This window comes from Salvelinus alpinus, chromosome 33, assembly GCF_045679555.1.
Source record: "Salvelinus alpinus chromosome 33, SLU_Salpinus.1, whole genome shotgun sequence".
NCBI classification, from domain to species: domain Eukaryota; kingdom Metazoa; phylum Chordata; class Actinopteri; order Salmoniformes; family Salmonidae; genus Salvelinus; species Salvelinus alpinus.
In genome coordinates, this window is record NC_092118.1 from 12,879,582 (window position 1) to 12,892,056 (window position 12,475).

At 45.2% G+C, this 12,475-nt stretch overlaps 1 protein-coding gene across 1 annotated transcript in view; it reads right to left on the reverse strand.

The window, feature by feature from the left end:
- Positions 1-12,475, reverse strand: part of LOC139562765 (neural-cadherin) — a 230,541-nt gene that overhangs the window by 26,463 nt on the left and 191,603 nt on the right. Inside the window, exons 23-26 of the mRNA XM_071380765.1 lie at positions 10,024-10,238; positions 3,838-3,965; positions 1,879-2,006; positions 1,274-1,397 (exon numbers count right to left, since the gene is read on the reverse strand). Coding sequence (XP_071236866.1) covers positions 1,274-1,397; positions 1,879-2,006; positions 3,838-3,965; positions 10,024-10,238 — 595 coding nt within the window. The remainder of the gene's footprint in view (positions 1-1,273; positions 1,398-1,878; positions 2,007-3,837; positions 3,966-10,023; positions 10,239-12,475) is intronic.

The window sequence follows — 12,475 nt, forward strand, 5'->3', positions numbered from 1 at the left end:
GATCCTTCTCAAGACAGAGGTCAAAACCCATTTTACAGAGAGACACTACGCACACTCAAAGATCCAACATACATCTCTCTGTGTACGGGAGTATGTGTGCAGGTGTGTGTTTGTTGATGTGCACGAGACACCAATCACAAGCACATCTTTTCACCGAACATAATTAGCAGACTTTCCCAGTAGTGAGCACCCGTCTCTGCCTCACTCAGAAATATAGAGATGGATAGAGAGAGTGGAACAGAGTTGGATAGATGTAGAAGACTAGACTTGCTAATCATTTGCGTATGTGTGGTCCTCTGTGCACAGCGCTTGCAACGGAAGGATCTCGGGTTCGATTCCCCGTTGGGCCACTCATATGAAAAATGTATGCTTGCATCAATGTAAGTCGCTTTCAGTGAAAGCATCAGTGTTTTCACAAGTTGCTTTCATAAAGAAAAGGCTGTTTTCATCTACAGATTGGTTTTTCTTCACATTCATTTTACTGATCATTTCATTTTTGAAAATGAAAACCATTAGTGCATGGTTGCAGACCCATAGTATAGTTAATCTGTCCCAGAGAGCAGGAGAGATACAGACAAATAGAGAGAGAGAGAAGCGACGACAGAGAGTAACATAAATCAACTGTGACATTGTGGGAAGATGTAGATTCAGAATAGAAAAACAATTGAAGTCTAAAAATCCGCGCCTTCCCTTCTCTTGCCCAAACATTCACCCCTGCCTCACGCTTGAACAAGTTCAATGGCACAGACATCCTCATCCTTTCCTCCTGTCTTCCCCCTCTCTCACATGTTCCACCCACGCCCCCAGTCTTTCCACTCTACAATAAAAGATCTATGAATATTGTATCGAACCTCAGCCCTACGTTTTGGAGCCAGCGGGCGTGCAGGAGAGTGTTTTAGTGACAAATACCTTTAGTTCCCAGTGTCACACAGTGTCATGGAGTCACATGGGCAGAAGGACCGCTGTCCTCCCCATGACGACTGTTGCCATAGTGGCATATCTACCAGTTCAGACTGTGTCTAGTGGATATGCACTGAATGCGATCCCGGAGCGTACCTTTTCTACAGAAGTGTTGCTGTGACAATGTCCGTGGGAAAGGTTTGAAAGCATTTATGTGAGATGCTGTATGCAGTTTAACACCACCATGCTGCCTGCAGTACAAGTGTAATTCTTTACAATGGAGATGTTACGTGTTGTATAAGAACTAAATTGCTTCCCAAGGCTGTTTATGGTGTATGCTGATTGGAAAGAAATACATTGTAGCGAGCGTTACCTTGCTGTCGACAATGAGGTTCCGAATGCAGCCAGTAAAGTGTTTGTGTTGTAACTGTGGGTAGACATAGGGCAGGTTCTCATTGACTCCACCCAGCTGTAACACCTGGGTCCCATTCAGGTGCCTGAGGAAGAAAATAACAACATTGTCAGTACTTTTCAGTATCTTTTCATACACCTATCCATCCCTATTTTCTACTGCAGTACTTTTTTCAAGCCGTAATACATAGCCTTGTCCCCCACCAATCTGGTGTTCTGAGTTTGACTATGTGAAAGGTGTCTATTCTGTATAAAGGAGGAGAGAGACAAAGATAGACAGAGAAAGAGAGAGAGAGCCTGAGAGAGAGCGAGAGAGAGAGGGAAAGAGAGAGAGACCGATAGGGAGAGAGAGAGAGACAGATAGGCAGAGGGAGAGAGAATGAGAGAGAAATAAAGAAAGAGAGCGAGAGAGAGAAAGAAAGAGAGTGCAAGAAAGACAGAGAGCTAGATGTAGAGAGAAAGAGACAAAGAAAGAGTGAGAGCAACAGACAGACACAAATAGAGAGAGAGAGTAAGAGAGAGCGAGAGAGAGAGAGAGAGAGAAAGAGAGAGGTGTGAGTAGGTTACCTGTCCAGGTTGGGCGTGACCCCAGTGACCTCACAGGACGAGTGGTCCTCTGTGGTCAGCCAGCTGCCCACTCCCTCCATTTCCATGACGGTGGCCCCAGCACAGCGGTCCAGTGTGAAGCGTACCTCCTACAGGAGCACATGAGGAATATCAGCACATCGGAAATATCAGGACATCAGGAATATCAGGAATATAAGGACATCCAGATTATCAGGACATCAGGAATATCAAGACATCGGCTAATATCAGGACATCAGAAATATCAGGAATATCAGCACATCAGGACATTAGGAATATCAGCACATCAGGAATATCAGCACATCAGGAATATAAAGACATCAGGAATATCAGCACATCAGGAATATCAGCACATCGGGAATATCAGCACATCAGGAATATAAGGGCATCAGGAATATAAGGGAATCAGATAATATCCGGACATCAGGAATATCAGGACACCAGGAATATCAACACATCAGGACATCAGGAATATCAGGATACCAGGAATATCAGCCCATCCGGAATATAAAGAATAACAGGACATCAGATAATATCAGGACATCAGGAAAATCAGCACATCAGGAATATCAGCACATCAGGAACATAAAGGCATCAGATAATATCCGGACATTAGAAATATCAGGACACCAGGAATATCAACACATCAGGACATCAGGAATATCAGGACATCAGGAATATCAGGACATCAGGAATGTCAGGACATCAGGAATATAAAGAATATCAGGACATCAGATAATATCAGGACATCAGGAATAACAGGACATCAGGAATATCAGCACATCAGGAATATAAGGACATCAGGACATCAGGAATATCAGGACATCAGATAATATCAGGACATCAGCAATATCAGAACATCAGGACATCGGGAATATCAGGACATCAGATAATATCAGGACATCAGGAAAATCAGGACATCAGGAATATCAGCACATCAGGAATATCAGCACATCAGGAACATAAAGGCATCAGATAAAATATCCGGACATTAGAAATATCAGGACACCAGGAATATCAATACATCACGACATCAGGAATATCAGGACATCAGGAATATCAGGACATCAGGAATATCAACCCATCAGGAATATAAAGAATATCAGGACATCAGATAATATCAGGACATCAGGAATATCAGGACATCAGGAATATCAGCACATCAGGAATATAAGGACATCAGGAATATCAGGACATCAGGAATATCAGGACATCAGATATTATCAGGACATCAGGAATATCAGAACATCAGGGATATAAACACATCAGGACTATCAGGAATATCAGGACATCAGACAATATCAGGACATCAGACAATATCAGGACATCCGGAATATCAGGACATCCGGAATATCAGGACATCCGGAATATCAGGACATCCGGAATATCAGGACATCCGGAATATCAGGACATCCGGAACATTTGCTTCTAAAAGGTCCTATTCAACATCTACTCAAAACCAGTTCATTGTTTTCAACGAGCATATTCAACAAGTTATTTCATAGCAGACATTGAGGTGCATTCATTTTGAGTTTGTAAATGGCATACAAATACTAATACAGTGTTTGTATGACACTGTTTATATAATACATTTACTATTTCCCGAATAACCCTGAGTTTGTTTTTCAGATCTGGTAGATGAACACAGTTGTTGTTAGCGCGGTCATACAGCCACAGCGGCCGTACACAGTAATGTATTCAGGAGGTACCCATTCCATCTCCACTGAATCCAAACCACTCCAACCCTCCTACTTCTCCAGACGATGTCATGAAAACAGGACTAGTCTAGCAGAGACAGCACCTGTTTGCATTAAACTTCCCCTGGAGTTCTATAAGAATGAACAGCATATGGCTAGTGTTGGGGGGAGATGTGTGTGTGTGTGGGGGGGGTGTGCATGGGATGGTATAAGCTTGGCAGCCGCTCAGACTTCAGACACCCACCTTACTGTTGCTCCTCACATCCAGACGGTGCCACCGTCTGTCCGCCACGTTCACGTTGCCTGGCAACTGCAAGACCAGTGTGCCCGAGCCATGGTTTATCTTGAGTGTGGGAGTGCCATCGATCAGCTCTGAGGGGAGAGAGAGAGAGAGAGGACACCGACATGAGGTCACACATGGTGGTTACATCCCCAGGGATGACCATTCAAACCCCCATCACATACTCTTAATGCCAGGGAGGATCAGATACAACCACACACAGACCACTTCATCCTGAGGCCATCACTTCAGTACCCATTTCATCTGATCACTGCAACACACCAAGAACAAGCAACCACAGCGAAGCACAGTCAACCAATCAGAGTCAACTGACCTACGTTCAACTTAATTCTGTGTTGTTGTTTGTGTCGCACTGCTTTGCTTTATCTTGGCCAGGTCGCAGTTGTAAATGAGAACTTGTTCTCAACTAGCCTACCTGGTTAAATAAAGGTGAAATAAAAAATATAAATAAATAAATAAACGGTCGAAATTCTGTAAGAGTGGTGTGTGCTCACCCAACCCCAGGCTAAAGTAAAAACAGGCACCACCTCAGTGCTTTCAGCAGTCTGTTCAGAAGATGACGTACTTAAAATGACATCTAATAACCTGGGCCAGTATTAGAACCTGAAAAACAGTCAAAGGTGCAAAGCTAATAGTAAACCAGTTAAATATAACTAACAGTCCGACGTCATCATGCTCACTCCACAACAAGGATTACAACAGTGCCTGGCGCTATGCAATTATGCCCCCCTCCCCCCCACCACAAGACAATAAACATTAAAAAGTGATTCTATTTTCTGACTTAGTCAAATGGGAAATTAAAAATTAATGAACCAGTTAAGACTCGTTGTATGCCTTGTACTGTTTGCAAAGGATTGTGGGTAAACAACATGTCAACCAACCACGGTTCCTCCATAAATCAACATGACATCCACAGTTTAAGAGTTGTAAATATAAACTCCACGTCGCTCTATTTTCTTGCAAATGCTCTGTTTTCGACAGAGAGGGTTGTTCTCCCTCTTCTCTAGGTCTTTATCGTTTTCTGGCTTTCGTCATCCCATTCTCTTCCACCCTGCCTCTCTCCATGACAGTCACTCTATCTGGCTTGTCGTGTCTTTCTCTTTCATAACCCCAACCTTTTCCCTTTCTCCCTCTCCCACCTGTCTCTCTACAGTGTTCTCACAGTGGATTCCCAGTAGGCAACCTGTGCTCAGACAGAGATTACTTTGAGCTAGCAGTAAGTCACTGATGTACAGAGCCCAGCCTAAGCCTGAGTGAAAAGCCCTTTTCATGTGAAAGGCCCACAGTGGCCACCACCATCAAGCAAGAGACTGACACTGTCCCACAGGGTATCTCAATCTGACAAGGGTCCCGACCCTCCTTGTTGGGACTGACGTGACATTTCAGGAGAAAAGGGGACAGACTGCGGGGTGACAGGTGTGAACGGTGGAGGCTTGGTTGAGATGAAAAGAGAGAGGGAAGGAGAGGAGAGGGATGTTGAGGGCCTGAGAGGAGAACTTCGACAGGCATGGACCGGCTGGGCTGTGCTGTGTTGGTCAGGCAGGGAGGCTGAAGGGTGGGCAGACAGGCCAAATGGGCTTTATGTTATGCCCGTATCAAATGATCTTGGACAGGGAGAGTACGCCCGGGTGTACTCAGGTTACTACAAGCTTTTGCTCTTAAACTCCGGTTGGTGGACTCAGCACGGTCACGGCTAATCTCCCCTCCTCATCCCTTATTCATCATGGTCTCCTCCTCGACATCCCTGCAGATGAACCTTCCCTGTCGAGCGTCTTGGTGAGGGGGAAGCCAGAGGGTCTCAGCCTCCATAGCATGGCACTCCCACTTAAATATGAAAAATTGCCTCTTTTCTGAAGGCCTGAAGGGAATATGTTTGAGGCAGGGACCATATGGACTGCATAAACAGCATTACAAATCACTCAGTATATACAAATCAGCAGCCCAGCAACAGAGAAAGAGAGTCTGTGACTGTGGTGCCTTTAATATAAATTGACTGTCAGCAAACACCCCCATACCCCCAGGAAACAGGACCCAAACTTAAAAGCGATATTTGAAACGGGCGCAGCGCTAAAAGACTGTGAAACAGGTTTCTGCAAATTGACCGTAATGTGCGTTTCACACTCAGTGTAGCTCTCTGCTCGCTTTCATCTGCCAGATGCTGTGTCTACACGTGTGTGTGTGTGTGTTGGGGGGTTGTGTGTGCGTGTTTGGGGGGGGTTCACCTCATTCTTAGTCAGCCTGTTTCTCAGTTCCTTCTGAGACCACCAACAGTAGTACTGCATAAAGCAAAATATGTAAAAATAGTCCAATGCAAAATGCATGAGATGTTTACATTCAGCCGGGTATTATGATTCAATTTATTATGGGTAAAAAAATGCAATAACCTTGCCTGTTAAAAATTGGCTTACAAGCTGCAAGCAAATAAACATTACATTCATTGAGTTTATTTCCATACCATTACTCAATCATTTTTTGAAACATCTGGCTTTTTAGTTGCATTTATTAAGAAAATCTGAATTACACATATTAAAAGCATGATAAATAGGCTGCCATCAGGTCAGAATGAGACAAAGTGAGTGATGACATTTTTTCTGCTCTATCCTTGGAGCTGGATGCAACTCTTGGCAACGAGGTGTAAACTGGATCCCCAGCCGAGCCCTGAGAGCCTGTTTCCCATTCTGCAGGACCCAAATTTAATTTGTCCGGTTAATTTGTCTATTGATTGGACAAGCTCAGCCCCATGGCTCGTACCCTTGAGAAGGGGGAGTTTACAATAATGCGACTCATTTAACTATGATCTCACTGTTCCAGCAGTCAAAGGCAGGAGACAGCACAGACAGGGTCTAGATCTCTGGCGGGATTTAGAGACAAATATACCACGTATTACATTTAGAGGTGAGGACAGACCAATGGGCACTCTAAAAGATACCATATGCCCTGCAAACCTACACTATACACATCCATAACTCAATATAATGCTTTCAGTATGAAGCACATATCTGTCTGACCCACATCAGACCGGGGCAAAGATTATGAGCCATGGACAAGTTAACAAGCAGAACCAAAGACATCTTCCTCCCTGCTAGGGCAACATCCATTGCTCTGTCCGGCCCAGAACAAATCACCTCAGACCTGTCCAGTAATCTCATACAGGCCCAAGCTGGGCAGTAACAGACACTGGCCGCATCCCAAATAGTTCCCTATTCAATTTATAATGCACTACTTTGTGGTCAAGTAGTGCACTATAAAGGGAATAGGATGCCATTCTCTCTAAACCCGGGCTGTTCAATGTCAGTTCTGGAGCGCAGAAACACTTCTGGTTTTCATCCTCTCCTTCTAATAAGGGACTCATTCAGACCTGGAACACCAGGTGAGTGCAATTAACTACCAGTTAGAAATAAAAAACAGAAGTGTTTCGGCCCTCCAGGACCGGAATTGAACAGCCCTGCTTTAAACGCAGGCTACTTGCCATACTGGCTCGGTGCTCTATCACTTAAAGGCCCGGTGCAGTCAAAAGTATGTTTCTCCTGTGTTTTGTATCATATTGTGCAACAGCTGATGAAACTAACAGTTTAAAAGAGTGAAAAAAATGATATTATTTCCTGATAGTTTCTGGTTGAAAATACAATCTACCAAGGACCTTCTAATCAGCATGTTTTGCATGGGTGGAGTTTTGGCTTGCCTGGTGACATCACCAGGTGGTGAATTAGTTAATAGATGAATAACAGAGTTCCAAACCTCTCTGCCAATGACAGCTGGTTTTCAATTTCCCCCTCCCCACTCAGACAACTCCCAGACAGTCCTAGCAAAATTATTGCTTGAGAAATACGGTCGTTTTTTGCTAAAAAAGCTGTTTTTGTTTATTTCTGCTACAGTAAGCTACTTAATTGTTATCCAGAAATGATTAGATATTGATATACTGTACAAATGGCTACATTTGGGCCTTTAATCCCAGGGGAACAGCAGAGAATGTAGGACATGCAGGGGTGTTTTGCAGAGGCAGGTCTGTGCTATGCCACATTAGTGGTGGTGATGCATGGTACAAAGGCCCATGGGGGAATAAACAGCACAGCAAGGTAAAGCACAGCGGAGAACAGACAGTGAGTGGGCAGGGCTGCAGGAGGCTGCCAGCGAGCCGTTCAACGTCTTTAATAAGGAGATACGGGCCGGGAAGCAGTAGGAAATGATAAGGTTTAATAGGTTGCACTGCTAAACAGCGAGAAATAATAAGGTTTGACACAGTCAACCTGTGGGTGAGAGTAATATAGAGACGTTGGGCTGAACTGTTATTGTCTTTTTCTCGCTTTAAGTCTCAGCCGTATATACTTGCCATCTCCCCTCTGCCTTTCTGCCATATCTCCCTCCTGCAATTCTAAAATGTTCTACACATCTTGTTCAGACACCCCTTCCACTAATATCCATGCTCTATTCATCGCTCTCTGTCTTCTCTGTCACTCTCTCTGTTCTCTCTGGCACAGTGCTGGATTAAGAATAGGAAGCTCATGTGACACAGACTTTTGTTGGATTTTGTCTCTCTTCTTCAGACTATGTCTCTCCCTCCACACCCAGTAGCTGTGGACTGGGATGTGAGGCTGTGAGGCTGTGGATGTTGATTATTTGAATCAGCTGTGTGGTGCTATGGCAAACACCAAAACGTGTACCCAGGAAGGGCCCAAGGACCGAGTTTGGGAAACCCTGATTTACTGCAACATCTGCAGACATCTTTACATCTTCACAGTACAACACACTAACTATGCATCGTGTTGAGACTGCAGACTGAAGACTGTCCTGTGCATGTGGCAAAAAAACATTGAAACTTGACACTTCTACTGTATCCTTTCTCCTTTGTTTCCCATTCAAACACACACACGCACACGCACACACATACACACATACACACACCCACACACACACGCACATACACGCACGCACTCATACACACATGCACACACGCACACACAAAATGTCTTCCAGCATTGAATCGAGTGCTAATACTCGAAAGCAAACATAATGTGGAATGGAGCCACAAACACGTACACACAAACATCGTATGTTATTTACTCCAGACCTTAACTTGAGATTGTATGCTAAGCACGTCCACATAGCTCAACAAGTTCATTAAAGCTCTAAATATGTACACCCCGTTGTAATTACATTCTGGAATGAATGACAAATAAGCCTTTACTTTCATAACGAGCCCCTCATTAACCCCTAAAGACCTGATGCTGTCACACTGCAACCACACACACACACACACACACACACACACACACACACACACACACACACACACACACACACACACACACACACACACACACACACACACACACACACACACACACACACACACACACACACACACACACACACACACACACACACACACACACACACACAGATCAGTCTTTACCACCAAGTGTACACTCATTAAAGGCCTCAGGAGCTGTGTGTAGGCTGACGCTGACCCCCCTTCAAAGAAACTCCTCCACCCCCAAACTAATTTGGCAGAGTCTCCATGTAAAAAGAACCTTAGTAGTCTTGTTTATATTAAACCAGCAAATTCAGACAGAGCTGTGTATTGGCTATGAAAAGCCAACTGACATTTACTCCTGAGGTGTTGACTTGTTGCACCCTCGACAACTACTGTGATTATTATTATTTGACCCTGCTGGTCATCTATGAACATTTGAACATCTTGGCCATGTTCTGTTATAATCTCCACCTGGCACAGCCAGAAGAGGACTGGCCACCCCTCATAGCCTGGTTCCTCTCTAGGTTTCTTCCTAGGTTTTGGCCTTTCTAGGGAGTTTTTCCTAGCCACCGTGCTTCTACACCTGCATTGCTTGCTGTTTGGGGTTTTAGGCTGGGTTTCTGTACAGCACTGTATCAGCTGATGTAAGAAGGGCTATATAAATAAATTTGATTTGATTTGTGTAGAGGACAATTTGAGCATTTCTGCCTCATGCAACCTTCCTATCTCTATCGCGCCATCACAGTGTACGGCAAACACAATTACCAGCACTCACACACTGACGCATGCATGCGCTGCCCCTCCCTTCTACCCTGTCTCTCTTCTATCCTGTATTCCTGTCCCTCTCCTCTGTGAGTAGATAAGTAGATATGTACCTATGGCCATGAAGTCCTCAAGGTCCCAGGGCTGTAGCTGGGCCAGGGGCCCGCTGTAGAGCAGCAGACCATCTGCAACCTCCGTGATGAACTCCAGGGAGAGACGGCTCTCGAAGCAAGGCCTTATGGGAGGAAACCAGGCATAGCCGTTGCCATGGAAACTGTGTTTGGTCTGCTGGCACTCTGGCCCCTCGAACTGCGCAGGGCACTGGCATCTAGGGCAAAATAACAAGGAAGAGGAACATCACAAAGCAATTGAGTTATTCCCTCATCTATCACGCAAGACTGCTCTATCAGGATGTCCCTGCTGAGGCCGGGATGGGATGGCCTGCTTCTGCTTAACCACACAACAGTCAGTCACACACACACACACACACACACACACACACACACACACACACACACACACACACACACACACACACACACACACACACACACACACACACACACACACACACACACACACACACACACACACACACACACACACACACACACACACACACACTTGCAGCTGCACGCACGCACACACACACACAATTTGCTTCTAATTGTTCTCAATTGCATAACAACTAAAGATTGTGAGTGTACATCCCAACTAAGCATCTAGCAGTCTATATTAGGCCCCAAGGACTGCTCACAATCTGGAGAACACTATATTTCAGCTTTCTCTCTCTCTGTCTGTCTTGCTCTCCCACTACTGTTTCGCCTCTAGTGATTTCCTTCTGCGAGACACTCCACATCTCATGCAGATGTTCTCATTATCAGCCGTACCATAGGGAGAATCCATCACTATTAACAACATAGCAACCGAGCACAGCTGTACTCCTCCCTCTGGTTATTCTGTCATCCCTTTTCCTTCATTCAGTCTTCCTTTGTCACTCACAGACAGACAGACAGACAGACAGACAGACAGACAGACAGACAGACAGACAGACAGACAGACAGACAGACAGACAGACAGACAGACAGGCAGACAGGCAGACAGGCAGACAGACAGACAGACAGACAGACAGACAGACAGACAGACAGACAGACTACCCCACTGTATCCACCTGTTGTAGAGACAGCTAATATAGCTGGCACACACACACGGGCAATCCTGTGGCATCAATCAAGTGTGGCTTTCTCTAGTTAGTTCAGTCAGAAGCCCAGCTATTTTCTCAGCCGGTTCCCTCTACATCACCCTACTCACAGCAGCCTAATAATAGTCTTCCAGACTGCCATGCTCCCTTCGTTTCGTTCCTCTCTCATTTGTGTGCTGCGAAGAGAGAGAGAAGAGCTCCTGGCTGCCTGGCTGCCACATCCGACACTCTTGCATTTAGTCTTTCCCATTTCCCAGTCTCTGCTCTGAACCCAGATTGAAAAGGAGAGACTGTCGGAAATGATAGTCCCCCCTGGCACATGGCAGACATGCTAATGCGGGAGGAGTGAAACAGGCAGGCGGGCCGTGCGCTAACACAATAACATGCTTCTTCTAATAACCAGGCACAGTAATCAAAGCTATACACCCCACGTTTAGAAGGCACACCATAGCAAAAAGGGAGAGAGGAGAGAGGACTGTATGCACGCATGACTGTAAGTCGCTTTGGATAAAAGCATCTGCTAAATAGCATGCGTTATTATACTATAGGGGAGAGGACAACAGCAGGTGGTGAACGTTGCAGATCAGCATGCACGTCGGACTGTTCTGTTTCCAACAACATGGTATCCCGACCATGACGCAGAGGAATGAAAGGACGTTTGGTCTAGGAGCTCTAGGAGCACTGGTTCTGATGAAGGTCCTATAGGCTCAGGTTTACCAAACAGGATCCTATAGTGACACTATAATGCCATCTCACTGTGGAGAGGCAGGGAGTTGAGTCCAGTGATATCTGGATGTGGTTACAGCCTGGAGCCATGCGTCTACCTGACCACTATCACATGGAAAGGGAGGAAGTGTACACGCACGGTCACGGCTTAGTGTGACTAGGCCCCGAGCAGCAAACAAGGCTTGTATTACACCATCAGACCATCTGACCATCAAAGACATCAACATATCTCCCAGAGTGACAGACAGTAAAGGACAACGGAGGGATCACTTATAGAAAAGAAAGAGGGAGAGATAAGGCTGTAGAGAGAAGGAGATGTAAAGATAGGGGGATTGAAGACAATACACTGGAAACTTGACCTACCTTATCTCTCCGTTTGGAAACAATTCACCCAGTCTCAGGGAATAATCTCTCATTTATCCCATCAGAGATATCAGGAACATGATTTCAGCCCAATCCTCTTACTGTACTTGAGTTTTTTTTTCCTTTGCTCATTTCCTGTTCTTTGCTTGCACATGGGAATGTTATTTGCTAGCGTTCGAAAGGGACCAAGTAATCTCCCCTGCCCTCCATTTCCAAATCCCGCTATTAATCCCGGCGCCACGATTATCTACATGTTGTTTCTTAAATCTTAAATC